Below are 21,711 nucleotides of genomic sequence, written 5' to 3' on the forward strand. Positions count from 1 at the left end.
TATGATCTTGGGATTCTGTGAGGCGAGAGGGGCAGACGGCCCGCGGAGGCGGCCGGGGGGCGGGTACCGACCGCCGGCCTGACCCCGCAGGTCCCGCAGCGCGGCCCCAGGCACGGAGCGCCGTGTCCCGGCCGAGCAGTGCCGGGGAAGGACTGCAGCCCCCAGAACGCGGCGCGGCAGCCGGTGACGTACGGGAGGCGGGGCGGAAGTGTGTGTTCCCCGGGCTGGGCGGCCGCCCGGGCCCCGTTCCGGCTGTCCTGGCCTCGGCCTCGGCGGCGCGGGGCAGGGGGCGGGAGAAGATGGCGGCGGACCTGGAGGCGGAGGTGCAGGCCATTGACAAGAGCCTGCTGGAGTGCTCCGCCGAGGAGATCGCCGTGGTGAGGCGGCCGGCCCGGCGTGGGGAGGGAGCGGGGGCTCGGAGGCCGCGGGAGGCACCGGCCTTGGGAGCCGTTCCCGGGGCCGGGGCGAGGCCATTCCGCGGGGCGAGCGGGCTCTCCGGGAGGGGGTGTCCCTGCCGGGGCTGGCTCTGAGGGCACCCCCGGCCGGCAACGGCGTCCCGCTGTGCCCTGAGCCCGCTGTTGTCGCCAGCGTCGCTGTTGCAGCAGCCGAAATCCATGGCAGCGATCATCCAGCTTTTCCTGTTGTGCCGGCTGGCGCAGGTGGCTCCCTGGAAGCCGCCTGGACGTGGCCATCCCCTGCCGGGGGCGGCCGGGCATCTCGCCCCTTCCTTCACCGCTTCCTGAAGTTACGTTCGTCCGCCTCTGCTGCCCTTTCGCCTCTCTCTGCCGGCAATCACGCCTAGACCTGAGGCGATCCCCCCCTCTATTAATTTGGGTGGATGTCTGACCCTACATATGCTTTACAGTGTTGAAGTGCCATTACAGGATTTTTTCCTTCCTCCCCACTATTTAAGATGCTGTTCTGGCAAAAGCCTGCAGTAGTTAAGCTTAGGATTATTAGAATGGGATATTTGTAGAGGAAATATTAGTAAAATCAGTGTAACGTTTGAAGAAATCTACTTCTGTTTATATACTTTTCCTGCTCTTATGAAGAGTAGTTGGAAGAGGAATGTAGTCTCGAGGGTAGAGTCTTCGGAGGAACTTTTGTTTCTGGCATAAATGCTTGTCCATTTAGACACTTGGGCATTTGAGGAACTGGATGCATATGTTAAAAGTATTGAGACTGCTCATGTGCATATCTGTAGGATTAAACCTTGAAGAGCTGCCTGTGTCTCAATGGGAATTACATTGGCTGCTTTTCAAATGAAAATGAAAGAATGCTATAATTCAGATTATCCTCAGATTATGCTTGTGTATCTTCAGTGCAGACAAAGGTATGATTAGATGGGCAAATGTGCACACTTAGCAATATCCTAGCTAGTTTAGCTACAGGATTAGTCATCCTTCCTCTCTACAGCAAACCAAATAATACCGTCAAACATTTGTAAAGTAGTCCAAATTGACCCCAAATTACCTTGTCTGTGTGAGTAGCAGATGGCTTTTTTGGGTCACACCATAGGTAAACTCAAGGCAATCATGCACCCAGTGGAATGCATTTAGGAATTTGCTATAGGTAGAACTGCCAACTTAAATGTAGTCAATTCCTACTCATTTTTATTATCTGTCAGCACCTGCATAAGCTCCAATTCTGAAATCTATCATTCAAATCTACAGTGTGGTTTTTCTGCCTCCTTTGCTGATCGCCCAGTATTAACAAAACAAATGCCATCCCAGAGCAGTAGTTGCAGCACTCAGGGCTTCAGCTTCTCGTGGCAACAACTTAATGATAAACTTCCAAAGAACAAAAATAACAACAAAAAAAAAGTTCTCTTTTACATAACATGAGCCTACATTGCAATTATTTTTTTTGTGTAGCTAAAAAAAGCCATAAATTGTACCTTTTAGCTTTTGAAACAGGGAAGTGAGTTGTTCTATGGCTTATTAGTATTCTGCATTTTGTTCTCCTGGTATTTCTTACTTAGATGTGGATTTAATGGAAACCCCGATGATCCATTAGGTATTTACTTACGTAAGGTGTTGTTTGATCAATGCTTTGCACATTTTTTTTTCCCAGGGCAATTAAAGTTGGTACAGGAGAGTGAGTGTGAGGAGGGAGGAAGTGAAGAGGAATACACTTCCCTTTTTGATAAAAATCTCTCTTGGGAGAGTAGAATATTGGCTTTTCTTGTGTGTGATTTCAGGTTAGAAGATAGACAAATACTAATTGAAAACTTGCCTAAATACAGAATGCTTTTGCTAAAGAACAAATTCCAAAGTTCTGAGTAGTTTTTCTGGAGTTCAGTGCTCCCCAGGTAGCAATTTAGAAAGGCAGTGCTACATATGTATACCTATGTATATATTTCTATTAACAGACCTGTGAGTTGCCTTCCTGGGAGCTCTTAGAGTCACATCTGTTTCCTTGTCCTAGTCGCCTGGATTTCCTTCTGATATTATTTCATCCAGGATCTGATTTTCAAAACTGTATGCACAGTTATGTGTATAGAACTGCTCCACAAACAGATTTAGGTGTGATGACGTTCATCGTTGCCACACCTAACTTTCAGACAACTACTCCCAGGATTTTTGGGATGGGAAAGCCATTTACTCCAGGAGCAAGAATTTTCTCTGCCTAGGTATGTGTCTGAGCTTGTAGTGTAGCTCGTATGCACTGTGTATTTTTTTAGACAGAAATTAGTAATGTACTGCTGAATTAAAAGACTGAAGTTAAAGATATTTTGCTGAAAAAATGCTTCAGTTTAATAACTAGTATATGCCATAGAAAATAATGTGAAAATAAGCTTCTTAAATGGAAATCATGGAAAAGATTAAGTCACTGCCATTGTGATTGGGTCAGTTCCTGGCAGTAGTAGCTATCTGGCAAAACTGATGAAAGGAGAGGAAAAGATGAATGAACTGGTGGGAAAAATACAATTCTTGTTGATGAAAGCTATACTTCTAAATTTTTTATTTCTGTGGTATTCTCTGAATCCTGATGGGAATGGTGAGATTATCTGTGAACTAGATTCTTGGCTATGCCTTTTTGGCAGCCTTTTCCCTTGGACTTCCTTGGAAAAAAGCTGGGCTTTGACCATCAAAGCTAGATGAATATAGAAAGACTTAGCAGATCAGTCATGATTCTAAGTCAAACTTAGGAAAAGAGAGGTGAAGAAAGCACGCTGACAAATTAAGGTTTTTTTTAAATATCAAGTTCTACTTTAGAAAAACATAGCTAGTAACTGAAACTACTGCAATATATTAAAAAAAAAAAAGGCAAAAATGCAGCCAGTCTGCACAGATGCTCAGTTGACTCTGAATGTCTGTATCCCAAGGAACTTACTACAACTGTGTTAGCTCAAACATAAGTTCTTTAGAGTAAGTTATAAATAATTCAGAGTAAATCAAGCTCTAACATTTGATCACCAAATCCATTTATTTTGGTATAATTAATTCTGGGTTTTCATATACAGTTTTAGGGTGATTCTGAACTCTTTTCCAGAAGTTGCCGGGGGGTATCTGGTTGTCACATTTACAATGAGAAATGGCATGCTGAAGCTGTTTATGTAACACAGGATTTAATCAGTGGACACTTGCAGTATGTGCTTGCTTTCATTTATTATAAAAACCTTGCAGTCTTAATTTACAGTTTAAATCTTTCTAAATTTGTAATCCACAAGGCAGAAACAAAACAAATGTTGTCCTAGAGGATTTTTTTTTTATTCTGTGTGTATATACCAGGAGAAAAAAAACCTAGGAGAAGCTGTGAGTTTTTAAGTGGCTTAGGGCAGTTCAGTAGTTTGATGCCTTTTAAAAACTGCCAACATTATTTTTTACAATTGATTGACTAAAAGAATAGTAGTGAGTTGACCTTGGCTGGGTGCCAGGTACCCACCAAAGCTGCTCTCTCACTCCCCTCCTCAGCTGGAGAGGGGAGAGAAAATACAACAAAAGGCTTGTGGTAGAGATAAGGAGCAGGAGAGATCACTCAGCAATTACTGTCGTCGGTAAAACAGACTCAACTAGGGGAAAAATTTATTTAGTTTATCACCCATCAAATCAGAGTAGGGTAATGACAGAGAAAACCAAATCTTAAAAACACTTTCCCCCCATCCTTCTCTTCTTTCCTGGCTCAATTTCACTCATGTTTTCCCTACCTCCTCCCACCTGGCAGCACAGGGGGTTGGGGAATGGGGGCTGTGGTCGGTTCCTCACATGTTGTCTCTGCACTCCTTCCTCCTCAAGGGGAGGACTCCTCACATCCTTCCTCTGCTCCAGCGTGGGGTCCCTCCCACGGGAGACACCCCTCCATGAATTTCTCCAGTGTGAGTCCTTCCATGGGCTACAGTTCTTCATGAACTGCTCCAGCCTAGGTCTCTCACAAGGGGCGCAGTCCTTCAGGAACAGGCTGCTCCAGTGGGGGTTCCCCGTGGTGTCACAAGTCCTGCCAGCAAACCGGCTCCAGCATGGGCTTCTTGCTCCATGTGGCCACAGGTCCTACCAGGAGCCAGCTCTGACACTGGCTTCCTACTGTGGAGTCACAGCCTCTTTTGGGCATCCAGCTGCTCTGGCATGGGATCCCACATGGGCTGCAGGGGGATCTCTTCATGCCTCTGAACCTCCATGGGCTGCAGGGGGATCTCTGCTCTGGTGTCTGGAGCACCTCCTGCCCCTCGTTGTGCGCTGATTTTGGGGTTTGCAGAGCTCTTACTCTTCCATATTCTCACTCACATTTCCCAGCTGCTGTTGCTCTCTTTTTGTCCCCTTAAATCTGTTATCCCTGAAGTGTGGCTGCTGTCTCTGATGGGCTCAGCCATGGCCAGCTGTGGGTCCATCTTGGAGCCATCTGGTGTTGGCTCTCTTGGACCTGGGGGAAGCTTCTGGCAGCTTTAATAGAAGCCAGCCTGTAGCCGCCTTGCTACCAAAACATTGCCACACAAACCCTCTGCAAGAATTCATGGGTCTAACATCACACTCGAAATAGTAATTTAGATGGGTTACTTTGGTAGCAGGAGAAACCAAAACTCTCTCATTTTCACAGGTGATTTGTTGAAATTAAATTGGAAAGGGACTGTTACCTAATGCTGTGTTTGCTTTTCTCCGTGTGCTTTTTGTCTCTGTTCCTTGCCAGCTCCAGGCTCCTGCTGATCCTCTGTGTCCCAAGCTGGCAGCATTTGTCTGCACTCCAGAGCAATGCAACCAACATAGTCTAGGCCGTATCCTAAAAGTCACTGCCAACATTTTACTGGTCACTCATCCTGGAGGAAAATTTTTAATGAATTTTTCTCTTAAATCTTGCGTTTTTGAGAAGAATTTTTTATGTCAAAAGGGTAAAATGTGTGAGCAGGGAAACAAATTATTCCTTTCCTAATGTCTGTCTTTTGTGATCATTTAGATTTAACACTTAGAAGGAAGCATGACTTTCTAGTTTTGCAATGCTATTTTAGGTATTTCATTTAGAAATAAAATAATCTAAATGGATAGAACTGTGTTTGGTGTTTTTATTAATGAAGAATTTGTGTTCTCGTTTCTTCTAATATAAAAGAAATGGCTGCAAGCAAATGACCTTCAGAAAGAAGTATACCAGCATCTGGCCTATTATGTACCAAAAATTTACTGCAGGGGTCCCAATCCTGCCCCTCAGAGAGAAGACATGCTGGCACAACATGTTTTGCTGGGACCAATGGAATGGTATCTTTGTGGTGAAGATCCTGCATTTGGTTTTCCAAAGCTTGAGCAAGCAAACAAACCTTCCCACCTCTGTGGCCGCGTTTTTAAAGTGGGGGAGCCTACGTATTCTTGCAGGTAGATCAACTTAACATTGTGAAGTATTTATAATTTGTGAAGTCATGGAACATTTTTCAGCAATAATATAGTCCTAATAAAAAGTTAATAGCTGGAATGTATTTTTAAAGTAACCTTGCAGTCTTTCATGACAGGTAGGATCAGGGGAAAATTAACACGCTACAGATGTTTAAATGGGAAAATATTAATTAGTGTAATGTACTAATTCATGTAAACTAATGTTTTCTGTACAAAAGCAATGCAAGATTAAGAAAGGAGTTGGAGTGATTTAAGGGCATTAATCAGAAGTATGTGGGGCATGTGTGTATATTTTGGATGTTCAATATCAGCTGTTACTGTTGATCCTTTATTTTAGACCTCCTTCTGTGACCTGCTAAACCTATCTATCAGATGCTTAAACAAGCATACCAGCTTCTAGTTCTTCCCCTACCTCTATCTCTAGATCTCTCTAAAAATACTTTTACTTTGAAAGAGAACAGGAAGTTCCTAACCAATTACAAGTATTTAAACAAATCTTCAGTTTTAAGCCTGTTGTATTACTAGCTGTAGGTTAATTTTTGTGTTCTATTTTCTGAACTGCTTGCAGTTTGTTTGTGTCACAGGTTCCTCTGATTTTGTGTGGTTTCTACCACTCACTGAAACACTTGGTGAGGTGACGTGGGGATAGAATGTCTCTCTAATTTCAAGGGTTTATTTATCTGGGTTTCCATCCCCTAATTTACAAGGAGAGAATGATTGTGGAAGAATTTTTCTTTTAGTGCTCTCCTCTTCTAGAAACGTAATACCTTGCTGGCCTTTGGGTTTGAAAATGCTTTGAGACCTCTTTATAATTAGAGGGATAAGATTAAACTGGTGGGTACTTTAGATACATATTGAGTTGTTGGTCTTGAAAAAGTAAGTGTGTTTAGAAGAAAATTACAGGATTCCCAATGTTTTAATTGCTTCATATGAACAATATTTGATCATTAACATGCTAAGGATGGAGTCCCTCTCTTCTTTTTTTTGATCAGGAAACATTTGATTCTTGTTGTGTGTTAATTTTCTTTAACTTAGAGCTCGTAATGAAGAATAATGAGAGTTTAATTTAAGCTTTTGTGGAATACAGCAAAGAATTATTTTCCAAGTCCACTTTAAAAGCAGTGGATTTTCTGTGCAGTTGTGCCACTTACAGGTCTGCATCTGCTTTAGGTATAGGCACAGTTACTTGTTTAAGAAATTACTTGACAAGTGGTACTGAATTTGTAAGTACACTGCCACAAGTTTAGAGCTCTGAAGAATCAACGTTCAGTATTGTAGAACTGATCTACCAAATCCTGCAGGCACATCAGGCACATTGTTGCCTTTGGTGGTGGCTTGGGGTTGGTTTGTTTGTTATTGTTTTTGTTTGGTTTGTTTTGCTTAATTAAAAAAAATGCCATGAACATAAACTATTCTAAAACAGTAGAGCTTTGTATAATTTTCCTTTGACACTTTCACCTTTAGCAGCTCCTCTGGAAAAAACAAATATACATAGTAAGTCATGCATAGAAAGTCATAGCTGCCTGATGATCTTTCCATCATTTATTTGGTTAAATGAAATTAGGAGAATTTTTGATAATATGATTTCATGTGATCTCTAGTGTTTTCTTTTAAACAAAATAAATTGTTTCTCTGAATTCTGGTTTTAGTAATAATCATAAGACACACATTCACCTGCTATTTATTTTTACATTGCAAGGCCTGGCTCCCTTAATCTTGAGGTGCCTTGAAGTCAGTTGCATTACATAAGTTCATGCATTTTCAGTGTTTTTCAGGGAGACAGTTAAATATAACACATAATTGTCTAATTTGTTTAGCCTATTAGAGTAGAAGTATTCCTTCTAATACAGCAGTGTTTGTATACAGGACCTTATTAGGGTCTCTGATCTCCTGGTTGAGAAAATTGTGTTCTTGCAGCTCTTCAGTGAGCTTGTAAGGCTGAACTTGGAAGCAGAGGTTTGATTCAGTCTGTTGTGTGTGATCTTTCTTCCCAGTATTCAGTGAAAAATGTCTTCTCTGATTGCTGGAGATCATTAGTGCTGGTACACTGTACTCGAGAGAACTTTCTCGGGTTTGTACTGTTTGCCTGTCCTGGGTCGTGTGATTCTTCTGTTTACTTGCCTGTATACTTGTCTCACCTCTTGAAGGCAATGTCTGTATTCCCCAGCTAGGCATACTACCTACTACATACCTACTACCTACATACCTACTACACAATATTTTAAAGCCTCTTCTGTTGTGATAACAGATTTTTTTCTATTTCATTTGTTTCACCTCTTTGAAAGCCATCCCTTTCCTCTTTCAGAGTAATATATATGTTAGTCAGAAGGTTTATATTGGGGATATTTGAAAATTACCTATTGTAAAATGTGTAATTAAAGGCAAAAGCAAGTGTTTAATGTTTTTTTTTTTTCTTTCTGTTGTTGCTGTTCTCAGAGACTGCGCAGTTGACCCAACCTGTGTGTTGTGCATGGAATGCTTTCTTGGAAGCATTCACAGAGAGCACCGATACAGGGTTAGTGATCCTGCAGGAGTGTGTGACATAGTTCTTAATGACTCTGTGTCTGTGTGAAACAGTTCCAAGTGTAAGAATGTATGCATTATTTCCAACTGCTGAATGAACACAAAGTTAAGAATGTCGGCATTAATCCTATGTGAACTCGAGTGTTTTGATCTGAGTGTAATTTCTGGAAGTTGGCACTTTAAAATATTGAGCAATTAAATTTTGTGTGCAAGAGTTATGCTTACAAATGTATGTTATTTTTAACACACGCCCTTTAGTGAATTTTACAGCTTTAAACTTGGGTTTTGAATTGTTTTGACTTTTGTGTTTGACTGTTTTTAAAAGTTATTGAAAAACCTTTATTAAGAAGCCACTTCTATTTAAAGCTTAAACATAAAGTAGAAAGCTGTAAATGCTGCTTATTTTAGTAATATACTGGTATTAGTAGTACAGATTAGTTTAAAAGAACCCTGCAAACAAAGCCAAGAAGGCCTTGGTGTGTTTTTAAATGAAGAAGTTAATTGAAAACTACCAGTGCAGCCTTTTTGCAAATCTGTTTATTACAATATTGCACTGCTGTTAATGTACATCTGTTCACTACATGGTTACATTGAACACTAGGATTCAGGAAAAAACAACACAACAATACAACATCTTGCATCAAGAAACCCAGCCAGGTTTGCTGATATCAGCTTACTTCTTGGATGTAGGTTTTTACCTACTTTTTGAGCCTATTGAATTAACAAATCTTAACATCCAGAAGTGTAAGCAAATGTTCTTTCAAATGTCCATCTAGTTTAGTTGATACTGTAAGATGTGCCTTTATGTATAGAGTATATCAAGTATGCCAAAAAGAGGTGAAGTAAGAATTCTTCTATGAATCAGTTAATAGTTGATTCAAAAAGAGTATTATTACACTTATTAGCTTGAGGTGGTCTTTAAAATAAATTTTATTATAACAGTGTAAATATATCATTAAAATTTTCCAATGCTTTTTTCTGTGCTTACCTATGTGAAAAATTTATGTCTCTCAATTCATTTTGTCACAAAGCACATCTTTTACTCACTGTATGCCATGTGAAATGATTTAGCTTTGTTCAGATTAAAAATGTGAGAATTGGGCGTAGTACAGATGCCATGGCAAGTAATAGATGCAGAAAATCTGAAAACTAGGAAAAGCCCACAGCCTTCATGTGGGGCAGAATGGAGGTGTTTGAAGATGTTTTGTTGTTTAGGGTTTTTTCTTTTTCTTTCACACTGAGGAGGTAGACAAGCTTCCAGTTGTCGTGATAGTAGACATGGTTTCACTGTTATTTTAATAGGGTGCTGTCTAAAGCTATCAGATGTTGTGATCATGCTTTTGTAGTATAGCTGTGACTACTAATTTTTTAATGTGCATATATGTATATGCATATTCACATGAACTGCTTTGTTTTTAAATAATTTTAGATGACAACATCAGGTGGAGGAGGTTTCTGTGACTGTGGTGATACAGAAGCTTGGAAGGAAGGTCCTTACTGTCAAAAGCATGAACTTAACGCTTCAGAAACTGCGGAAGAAGAGGTAATTAGAGTTGAGGCATCATGTTTCAAAACATTGTTAACTGTGTATATATGTGTGTATATATAAATCATTCACATGAGGTTATTTTTAGTCTTGTGTTCTCTGCATGAGAGGCCATAGCAACTTCAATAGTAATATTTGAACCACAGTGTTAGACAAAAATCAGTGTCTTAAGAAGTTCCTTGGAATTTTATTTTCTGCCTAAAGGCTTCATTTTATATGTTCTTGGTCACCTCTGCAGCTGTAGTTCTGTTTCATTGTTTTTCTGCATATTCTCAGAGGTCAAGGGATTCTGCCATATGCAAAAAGAAAAACCTGTATGTAATCATGTGCACCAAGAAGCCAAATTCAGCTGTCTGTGCAACAAATATTCTGATTCTTACCAAAGTAAAGTGCACAGATTTTTAAAAATCAAAATACCTTGCTGTCACAGGAAGAGGTCTCTAAAAGCATGTTTGGTATGAAGAAGGAAAATAGAGAACACATCTTCACCACAGAATCATAGCATAACAACTTGGACATATTAAATGCAAGAAGACATGCCACATCTTACAGGAGGAACTCAAGCTCTTGGACTAACCACTGCGAAACACTATTGTTGTTAAAACTTTACATATGTTCAAAAGCAAATTTAATGTGGTTGTGGAGGGAAAAATTACCAATGGCCATTTAAAATTGTAGGAACCATCTTTGGTGTGGGAAGTGTTAGTGTCTTAAGTTACTGGAGACTAGAGAAGCATTCTGTCTTCTGCTTATACTCTTCTTACCTGTTATTACATCTCTGGAATGACTGTGGCTAACTGGGCTTCTGACCTAGCCACTCACATCTGTCCTTACATAGTATAACTTCTGTGAAATTTTTTAAAAGGGAAAATATAAGGAGAGCTTTTGTAGTAATTTTGCTGATCTGATGGTTTTAAGTGAAGCAATTGTAATGGTATTTTCAGTGACAATGGTCCTTCTAAAATCTGTTCTCACTCTCTCAGCCCTAAGACTCTAGCAGGGCTGCTGGACTCACCACTTGGTCTACATGCCAGTTTACATTAGTCAGCAGCCTTAGGAAACTCTTGTTGTGAAAACTTGAGTGGACTGCTACTTCTGTGGCCAAAGATACTCACACAGTGAGTGTGCCTGACAGAGAAATCAAGGTTCTGGGCAGGCTTTGTGTTTCTTCCCCATAAACCATGGAGATTGAGGTCTCTTATGCAGTGTTGTGTTAGAGGCAGATTAAGGATGATTTGTTGAGCATTATTGGAGCCTGTTTTCTGCCTTGCTCAGGTGTGTCTTTGTTGAAAGTGCTGGGAATGGAGGGAGAGCTGCTGCTTACGGTTTGCCTTTGCTTTTGGTGGCTGATAGTTCTCCGTACCCTGGATAACTTTTAAATGAAAGGAAAAATAAAAAGAGAAATGCAATTGTTACTACTCTTGTAAAGCTTCCAAAGAGTCATGGGGTGTCAGGGATAAACTTTACCAGTACAGGTGAATTGCTGACTGTCAAAAGCCTCCTGTAGATGATGGAGAGATAAGTTGAGAAAAGATTATTGTGGCCATTTTTATACAACCTAAGCTGTAGTGAAACAGAAAATTTAGTGTTAGGTAATCCTAAACTAGAAATTGGGCCACTGTTAAATATTTTAATTGGCTAACCATTACACATACTTCAGAATATCAAATGATGAATCGAGTCAGTGACCCAGTGTATAGTTTATGTCCAGGTGACCTGCAGGCCATGCAGTGTTCCCTTTCCAGGTTTGTAGAAGAGGAACTTATTGTTCTCAAAATTTTGATACAGTAAAAGACAGCTTCCTTAAGAAAAGAGGTTTATAATGTTTTCTATTCACAAGCCTTGAAATGGACTGGAGAGAAATGGCAGTGGTACCTGCAGTATCTTATTCAGAGGTGCCAGTGGTTCTCATTTGCTGCTCCAAAAAGTAGTCCATTCAACTTGGCAGACTGAGGCAGCTCTCCTCTTCCTCCCCTCCTCATTCCCATTCGTACACTGCAGCAGCCTCCATTCTGCTTTGGCACAGAGAGCAGGAAGAGTTTGTAGGGGCTGTCAAACAGAGAGCACAGAATGGGCACAAATGGGTGCACGGTCCACAGACAAAAAGGGAGCAGCTCTCTGTGAGCAAGACTGAGATGTGGACAGATCATTATGAAACACCTATTTACATTTCAGCAGCTAATTATTTATATACCACAGCATAGGAGAGATGTGCATCATAAATCATGATGCCAGTGTGCTGCATGTTGTATAAGCTTGGATAGATAAGACTTATGCCTTTTAATGCATGCTGCATATAAAACAGGACAAGAGATGCATGGTCGTTTGTATTCTGCAGTTTACTAATATTGATAAGTGGAACAAAAGATACAGGAGTTTGAAGTTATGGTTTTGAAGGCATAGCAGAAGAAGCAGATTTTAATACAGCAGAGGTTAAAAGTTCTTTCAAAGTTCTATCTTAAAAGGTGTGCAGGAGTGAGAACAAGGGGAGTGAGAATGGAAGAATGTGTGAAAATGTAAATGGGTGATCAGAGGCAAGTTAACATTCAGGTACTGAATATTAGATTAGAGCTTTGGTGACTGTCAGTGTAGAACTGGAAGAAGAAAACAGAATGATTATTGACTGTTCCTTTCAACTGAAAAGTCATTTAAAGAAAGACCTCATTAAAGATGCTTACATCATCTTTGATAAGGAGAGGTGCAAATTTGACAGGTTGTTTTGAATGTCATTTAATTTCTCATTTGCTATTTATATTTACTTCCCAGGATCCTCTTGTGCACTTACCAGAAGATATGGTAGCAAGAGCTTATAATATTTTTGCCATCACATTTAAATATGCAGTAGATATATTAACATGGGAAAAGGAAAATGAATTGCCTGGACTAGAAATGATGTAAGTATAATATTTATCTTCTGCCTTTTAAAGGCTTGCATATGTTTGCAGTTGAAAATGCAAGTTCTGATTTTAAGAATCATTTCTTCATTTCCTAAAATTGTCAGAAATATTTTGTATACAATAATTGCAATAGATTTGTATTTCTCATATTTTTTACTTTGCTTTTGCTTTTAACATTGCTTCGAATGACATAAATTCAATCCTTGCTTTGAAGTGAGAAGAGTGACACTTACTACTGCATGCTGTTTAATGATGAAGTCCATACCTATGAGCAAGTTATTTATACTCTTCAGAAGGCTGTCAACTGCACACAGAAGGAAGCCATTGGTTTTGCAACAACAGTAGATAGAGATGTAAGTGAATTAATTGTTAGAAATTTTAATTACCTTGACTTAATGTTTGGTTTATGACTATACTGTTTCTATACTGTCTGTTTTCCTAAAGCATGTGGTTAATGTGAGTCTGTGAGTCCTGTATGTCACACCACCCTAGAATATCTTAATACTAAATACTAAATGTCTTAGTGCCTAAATACTATTTGGCTAGTCCAAACCAGACCTGATACTGAATATTTGTTTCAATGTAAATGTATTCCAGTAAGTCTTGTAAGTGTAAATACCAAGGTGTTTCTTACTCCTCTGTCTAGGACAGGCAGTAGCTTTGGCCCTTCCCTTACTGAACCAGGGAACTGGCATTGAAAGAGCACCTAAATGTGCTGTAAACATAGGAAATGCTTCTCAGAGTAACACCAGTTAAGTGTGAGGGATAAAATCCATAACTGACTGCTTTTGTTTTGGTGCTCATGGAACTATTCATGGTTTGTGTTTTTCTTAAAAATTTAATTTGATTTTCTTTTTCATAAGTGTCAGATTATAATGGCAGGAAGAGGTAAAAGCATTTAACACAGTTTTTTGGAAGAACAGTGAGCTCAGAATCACTCTATGCTGAATGTAATTGTAACTAGTATTTCAGTTTCAGAAGCACTCTGTCAGCTGTGTTTGTATTGTGGCTCCTGTGCATTTTTTTTGAAGAAAGTGACACTTCATTGGGCAACTGCACCTTGTTATCTTTGCAATGAACCTGTAAGCAGTTGACATGAAAAATGAGTGTCTTTTTTACTTGGCTTATTGGCTCATGCCCTTTTTTGGTGGGGTGGTGTGGGAAGGAACTCTCTTCCAAAATGGCAATGGGAATGTCGTTTTGGGTGGTTAAAGTACTTCAAGGTGTTCAGTGGAGCAGGAAATATAACCACTTCATATTACTTAACACTGAACTACATTTTGGTTTTGTGTTACCACTACTCTATTTTTTGTGATACCAATAACCAAAAGATTCACTTCTGATCCCTGAAGATGAGGTGATGTGAGCACATGCTGTGTATTGTAGGATACACTCAGATTTTTCCCTACTGTTGATCCTTCTATTTTTAAATACATACATGAATGCATATATACATGAGCATGTACATGAAAGAAATAAGAAAGTTATGCCTGAAGCAGTGATGTGGCATCAGATCTAAATTACCAGTGAGTTTTCCTGTCTGTAATATACTATAAATTCAATCAACTATCTATTTTGATGTATGGATTAACAGTACAAAAAGACTGAAAACCTTCCATTTGGAATAAAACAAGTGCTTTAACTGTATGTTTAAAAGACCAATTAACTTTAATATCTGCTTTTTAAAAGGCACTGAAATATCTGAAATATCTTCAAGTTATATCAAAACTAATGATTAATGCCTTTGTACTAATGTTTTCAGTATTTTAATAAAAGCAGTGTAGTTACATCTTAAGAACAATGTTATACACAGAAAATTTAATATAACAGGTAACTAAATATATGATACAATTTTATCTTCTTTTAAAAAGTACACGGTGCATTTGGGAAATCCCAGTATGTAACTATACAGAGTACTTTAAATAGTGAAAACAGCATGAAAGGCAGAGTAGTTACCATGCATCTGAAGCTTTTACTGTGTTTTTTATACTAATGTAAAACACAGAATTGGGACTTCTTGTTTAGGAGCTGGTGGTAATATTACATCTTTCTGAATTTGCAGGGCCGTAGGTCTGTTCGATACGGAGACTTCCAGTACTGTGAGCAGGCAAAATCAGTAATAGTGGTAAGTAGTGGTGGTAAGGGGTATTATCTACTTACTTGCCTCATCTTAAGCAAAAAGAGGCTTTGCTACACAGTTTGTGATACTGTTATCGTAATGACTCATTATATTTTAATGATACAAAGTGTTGGAGATACTATTTACAATATGCACAGTAGAGGTATCAAAATATTGGTTTATGGGGTTTTTGTTGTTGGTCTTTTGTTGGGTTTTTTCTTACTATGGCCTACCTGACACCCAAAATAATTTTCTAAAAAGAAGTTTGTAGACAATTTTTTCCTTCATAAAACAGATGTGTCTGGGAACTTTAAATGTAATCTTTTAGAATTATGTGCCAGTTCAGATGAGTGAAGTTAAATTATTATAGTTTTCTTCCCATAGTGTGAAGTTGCTTATGTCTTTCACAACAACAGTTATGGAGATTATTACTGATTGAATCCAAGTGTGAAACTGCAAATAGTTTCATTTTGCATCTATGTATGTATATTAATATCTATATATTGCAAGATGCTTCCATGTAAAAACATGAGAATAATGTTTTCTGTTTAATTTTTCTTTAACTGCTGCAGTGCAGTACTTAATCACATTAAATAAATAGTTTATGTATGATACTGCAACCGTTGAAAAACAAACTGCAACTAGAGTTACTGATTTTTAGCTATTCATGGTATTTTGAAAACATTAGCATATTTTTAAAGATAATGCTGTGCAATATTTTTAACTTGCTGCCCATGCATGCAAAGGACAAATGGCTTTTATATGTAACATTTAATTATTATGCTTTCTAACACATAGATGAGGGTAAATTCTTCCTTGTTTTAACTTCGTGTATTTAATTTGTATTTTTGAAAATAGTCTGTGCACAGTCAGTTTCCATGAGGGGCTGCTGTGTGACCTGCATGTCAAGAGGGACAAACATGCATGGCTGTCTTGGGCTGATTGGTTATCAGTAAAATGTTGCAGATCAGTGTGAGCATTGATAACAGGGCAAGAGTGGAAAATGGATTGACCTAAATATGTTGATATTGCATAATAAGGTCCTTGAAATATTAATAGGATAAACAAAGTTCAGACTTTTTTGGATTTGCTATGTAGGTGATAGTAATTAGAATATTTATTAATATTATAAATTATCAAATTTGATCATAGAAATGCTGCATTTCTGTATAGAAGTATATGCCAGTCCTCACTTAAATATGCATTGCCTCCTTTTTCCTTTTCTTTTTAAGAGAAATACCAGTCGTCAGACAAAGCCACTGAAAGTACAAGTTATGCATTCATCTATTGTTGCCCATCAGAGCTTTGGTCTGAAGCTGCTAACTTGGCTTGGCAGTGTTATTGGATATTCAGGTGGGCAAAATTGACCTTTTTGAGATAAGTTAGAGAATATTTGTGAGAGGACCTGATTTTCTGAAGCAATTTTGTCTACTTAGTTCAGATATGTAATGTATAAGGCAAAGCTATTAATAACTTGTCAGACTTCATTCTATTTTCTCTTACTGGAGTGCTGTTCTGAATTCTAACTTGCATGTGGAAGTGCTACCAGTCTTACATAGTCTTTTCTGTTTAGTTGCTGTTGAACAGAAGCTGAGACTCACTGTCAAATGCAGTATGCCAAAAAGCTATTTTTTCAGTCCCTAGTTCTTTTTAAATGTATGCAGTAAGCTGAAAATAACCTGTCTGATTAGATAAAACAAAATTATTCAGAAGTAATTTGATGAATGATGATGAAAGTGATTGCTTCAGATTTTTTGCTAAGTAGAACAGAGAAAAAATGCAAGGAATTGTGGAAGGTTTTGGTAAGTACAGAAGCTGACAAAGTCTTAATCAGATTTTTTGAAAGAGGTTTCTTCAAAGGAATCAAGATGCACAGTATCAGATTTTATGGGAATGCTCGGTTTTTGTTTTGAATTGGCTTCCCCTTTGTCCTGGTAAATCGTAAGATTGCGAAGATGTAGGATATGATGGGAAATAAAAGGAAAAGTGACAAACTGCTGATATAGAGAAATGTAGATACAGACCCCCTTGCAATTTGTATTTTATTCATCTGGAAATATTAGCAAGAAGTATTAACAAAGCACATTCAGCTGTCATATTGCACCTATGTTTTGCATAGGTGCAACCTTCCTTCAGGGACTGTATGTTTTATTAGACTGATAGCTGAAAAACTAGCCAAGATTTCAGGCACTGGGTCTTTATAACATGTACTTGTTTCTGAAATATAAGTAGTTTAAGTTTTAAAGATAAGTAAATCAAAGTTTTCAACAAAAGTTATGGTAGCAGTTTGTTCAACTGCCAGTGTTGCTGGTAAACAGTAGGTATTAATAGAAAGGAATTATGAAGAGAGTTTCCTTCTGGGGTAAATTTTCCTTTCAGTGAAACATATAGGCAGGCATTGTCATTCTCATTTGAAGCCCAGTCTTGTGCCATATCATTTGTGCCAGGTGCCACAGTCATTAATTTTCAGCATTAAATGACAGTTGTAAAAAAGTAACTTGAATATGTTAAGGGTGTCTCAAATTACAGAAGAAAGCACTGAATTTTGCCTGAGTTGTGTGTGTAGTGTTTCTGAAGTTCTGAAGAGTTTGGCTCATTAAATGCTGAGTTCTTTATGATTCAGAAGGGCAGAAAGCATGTTTAACTGTAAACAGCACACATGCACTTTGTCTGTGACCAGTGTGCTCATTTACTTGAGCTGCCTTCCATGTCTTGGGATGCAGTCTCCTACTCTGGAGTCTGGTTTTGTGAAATGCACTTCTGAAAGAGTTGGTTTCCCTTAGCTTTTTAACAAACACACCCAAACAACTAAACTGCTCTATCTTTTCAGCAGTCTCTTACCCTTCATCTGTAACATGGGGTAATACAGGTGCACTGCTTCGGTGGTTACTCTGAAATGTCCCTGAGCAAAGGCTGACTGACAGGTAGAGGGGTCTTCTGCTGTGCCAGAGTTAGGTTGGATGATGGCTGTGAAAGGAATGACAAATGCTTGTCATTAAAAAAGAAAAAACCTCGCTATGAAACTTCATCAGAAGTTTGACCACTATGTCCTTCCTAGGTAATGTAACTTCTTCAGAAATAAGTGTCTGTTTAACAATTGCTGAACAATGCAGTGGTTGCCATTAATTTGTTATCCTGCACAACAGTCGTTGGAATTGAACTCTGCAAGGCAAAAAAGGAGTAACCCCAAGCTGCTGTAGGGGTTCTCAGAGTGTGTGTTAACCAGACGTACAGAGGGTAACCACATGCAGCACGGTTGCTGCACCACGTGCAGCTACGTTACATACAGCGCACGTATGGTGTGCACGGCACTAAGCCACTGCCCACTCTGCCTGAGGAGCTGTGATGCCAAGCAGGCTGTGGAAATAAGGGCTCTGTAAGTCACATAGTTCTCAGGGAATATGCATTACCTCTAGTGCAAAGCCATTCTTAATAGGAGCATGTCTGGGTTGTGCTCTATTGCAGATGCAGGCTTGTCTGCAAGCATGTTCTTATAATTACAATCATTGCTTCTTTCCATTAGAAAAAATATGCAGAGAAGCCTTAAAATGATAGCAGCTCCTAAGTGAAAACAAAAAGCTCCTACATGAATATATACGTCATGTCATATATGAATTATATTTTCCTTTTGATAGGACTCTAAATAGGAAAAAGAAAACCTAGAAAATTAGTCTGCTGCATAACTTTCTTATTTTAATAAACCAGCAGCATTTTTAGGGAAGCACATTTTTATTTGATAACTTCAAACCAAATCATTGTGTTTGGCAATTTTCACTGTGTTCCTAATGTTCCATAAGGCTAGTGTGAAACTTGCAAGGTATGAAATATTTGTGTTTGTATCAGCAAAATACAACTGCTGTTATTCAGTTGTCATGGAAAAGAGGGCAGTGTGGAGGCTTCTGTGCTGTATGAAAATTTCAGTATGTCAAAATAACATACATTTGTGTTTGAGCTGTAAGTAACTTGCACCATTTCTCTTCATTAAGATGGCCTTCGCCGAATACTGTGTCAGGTTGGTTTGCAAGAAGGGCCAGATGGTGAAAATTCTTCTCTTGTAGATAAGCTGATGCTTTATGATTCTAAACTGTGGAAAGGTGAGTTTTCTCAAAGTTCTGGAAAATGCTAAAGAATGCTGTGCTTAAATTTTCCTTCTACTGTATCTGCTAATGTTTGATCTTTACTGTGGTGTATTATGGATAATTTTGCCTAATTTGTTATAATCTCTCACTTCATGATACACTCCCAAGTATATTTAAGACAAGAACATAAGAGACTGTTTGGAGATGGGATTGGTTTTAGGTCTAATTTTTCTAAGTGGTTTGAAATTAAGACTGACTTGAATATGCAAATGACCGTGATAGTTAAGGGCAATTGAGTAAACAACAGAAAAAATGGGGGTTTGTCTGCTTTATAGGATCTCAGCATCCATTTAATACCTACCAAAATGACTGTTTGTAAGGGATAAGACAGAGTCTTTCTGCTTTGACTTGTGTTTGTGTTCATGAGGTGTTCTTAAGTGTTCTGAGAACATTCAATGAAAACCCTGTTCTGTTGTTTTAGTGCTCTTGAAACTTTGAAAGGCTGTTAGATATAATGGAATTAGCTAGAAAAGCTGTAATTTTGAGGAAAGGGAGGTAGTTAATTTCTATTCCCTCATTGATTCCATGTCTGATTTGATATCTTGAAAGGATGTGTAAGGCCAGGTGTAAGAAAGAGATGCACAAAGGACAGGTAGGGAATGATGCAGTATGTCTATCTGGGGAACTTCTTGGAGTACCAATAAAATAAGTAAGAAGTAAGGTGGGAAGTGGATGTAATATGGAGACAATGATTATTTTAGGTTTTGTTTATCTAATACCTTTATCTTGAGAATGGAGTCTTAGCACTGCAAGTATTGTAATCTGAAAGGTGCTGCTTTTGTGGAGCATCACAACATTTTTAATACAGGTTTTGTTAGGATAATGTCTTTCATGTAAGCAAGGAGTAACTTCTGCATTTCTATTTCAACAGCAATATTTCTCTACTTTTTCTTGTATTCCATAGTTCCTCTCCAGTAAGGAAATAGTGTCATGGCTTTTGACTTAAGAGTGACCCACAGAAAGAAATGATGCATATGTGCATTTGTTTCCAAGCTGCATAGAGATGAATATCATTTGTATTCATAATACTTTCTGGGATGCTGTCCAGACAGACTAGAAATTCAGAGATAGCTAAGCTGATTATTTATGGAGATGTTCATAACTAGGAAAATTTGTTGCAGTTCCCAAGACTTCTCATAATGGTGTTCTCATAATAGTGTTCTCTTCTTTTCCCTGCGCTATCTAAATCCCCTGTTTATCCTGAGGACGAACAGAGTTCTGTTCTTGTTTTGCTGACTTCCCTTATATTTGGTGATATACATTCCCATTCAACAGTATTATCTTATACAGGAGTAATAATGCTTCTTGAAGAATTTTGGTTTATGTATTCTTCTTCGTCCTTTGCTACCACCTGACAGACTTAATCAAAGCAGCTTCTGCTCTGAAATGCATATTTACCTCATTCTGTAGAAGTTTACCCTTCTAAATGTTTTCATAATATGTTGATAGAAAATAGTGACATGCAGTATTTCGTTCATTTTTCTTGACAGGAGCTAGAAATGTGTATCACCAGTTATTCATGAGCAGTCTACTTATGGATTTGAAATACAAGAAACTTTTTGCTATCCGCTTTGCGAGAGTAAGTATCTTTCTTACAAAGAGACGTTAAATGCTAAAACTGCCTAGTGAAGAGAGTCTAGTTAGCATACAGTGATTTAAATGAACTGTTACCCGATTTTTTTTCCTTTTTATGGAAGTGAAAACTTGAAATGAAATGCTGAAAATCTTGTTTTGCTCTTCAGTATATTAGTTATAATGGCATCTCATCTCCTGGAAAGGGAATGGCCTTTCAGATGCCCCAGAACTAACACAGTTCGGATGTTTTTGTCTTCACCATCAGCTATGTAGGCTATCACTTCTTAAGAGCTAATCGCTGCTCATTTTTGAGGTGTAAGCTGTTACAGCACTGCTCAGAAACAGTGCTGAAATTCAGTTAGCTGATTAGTATTTCTGCAGTAACTTGTATTTGAAGTGCTTTAAATCAGCACTGCAGAATTCTGCTCACTGCTGCAGACAAATAACTTTCTCAAGTAGAAAATAAAATACTAGCCTTTATTGTGAAAATGAGGGTGAGTAGAGCTCACATGTGAGCAGATTAAGTTGTCATATTCTTTGTACAAAATACCCATATAATAATCCATTAGAGCTATTCTTCCCTTTTTCATGGCATTAAAGTTTCCCAGAGCAGACATTTAAGTTAAAAAATCAGGTCAGTGTGGATTAGAGGTGAATTTCCCCTTGTTGTTTAGAATTACCGGCAGTTGCAGAGAGATTATATGGAGGATGATCACGAACGGGCAGTATCGGTGGCTGCTCTGTCTGTCCAACTCTTCACTGTACCTACTCTGGTGAGTAGTGCCTGTCTTTCTTTTAAAAACTGATAGTTGGCACTCCTTGCCTTTTTTTGCCTCCTTCTTAATAGAACTATGAGCGATTGCAGAGTGATTTTATGAAAGATGACCACGACAGAGAGTTCTCAATTGCTGACCTCTCGATACAGATATTCACAGTGCCTTCTCTTGTAAGTACTAAAAGACCAAAAAAGGAAATCTTTATTTGTTAAAAGCCTCTCAAGGTTCATAAATCAAGGCTGCAGATTTCTTTAACATTACTATGCAAATGCAGAACAGTCAGACTGTTTGCATACATTGCTATGGGTTTAGAAGTTAAA

General features: G+C 38.5%; 1 protein-coding gene across 3 annotated transcripts in view; it reads left to right on the forward strand.

Annotated features, from left to right (window-relative positions):
- Positions 1–218: 218 nt before the first annotated feature.
- Positions 219–21,711, forward strand: part of UBR2 (ubiquitin protein ligase E3 component n-recognin 2) — a 55,603-nt gene continuing 34,110 nt past the window's right edge. For 2 of the 3 annotated variants that reach the window (XM_069009666.1, XM_069009668.1), the window contains exons 1-11: positions 219–377; positions 5,539–5,798; positions 8,253–8,331; positions 9,769–9,882; positions 12,652–12,779; positions 12,997–13,135; positions 14,845–14,907; positions 16,134–16,254; positions 18,888–18,995; positions 20,531–20,619; positions 21,463–21,561. In XM_069009666.1, the coding sequence (XP_068865767.1) occupies positions 300–377; positions 5,539–5,798; positions 8,253–8,331; positions 9,769–9,882; positions 12,652–12,779; positions 12,997–13,135; positions 14,845–14,907; positions 16,134–16,254; positions 18,888–18,995; positions 20,531–20,619; positions 21,463–21,561 (1,278 nt within the window). In that variant the 5' untranslated portion in view covers positions 219–299. Of the gene's footprint in view, positions 378–5,538; positions 5,799–8,252; positions 8,332–9,768; positions 9,883–12,651; positions 12,780–12,996; positions 13,136–14,844; positions 14,908–16,133; positions 16,255–18,887; positions 18,996–20,530; positions 20,620–21,289; positions 21,389–21,462; positions 21,562–21,711 lie in introns of all 3 variants that reach the window. The other variant, XM_069009667.1, reaches the window with a different exon arrangement.

Source organism: Aphelocoma coerulescens, chromosome 3 (genome assembly GCF_041296385.1).
Source record: "Aphelocoma coerulescens isolate FSJ_1873_10779 chromosome 3, UR_Acoe_1.0, whole genome shotgun sequence".
NCBI classification, from domain to species: Eukaryota; Metazoa; Chordata; class Aves; order Passeriformes; family Corvidae; genus Aphelocoma; species Aphelocoma coerulescens.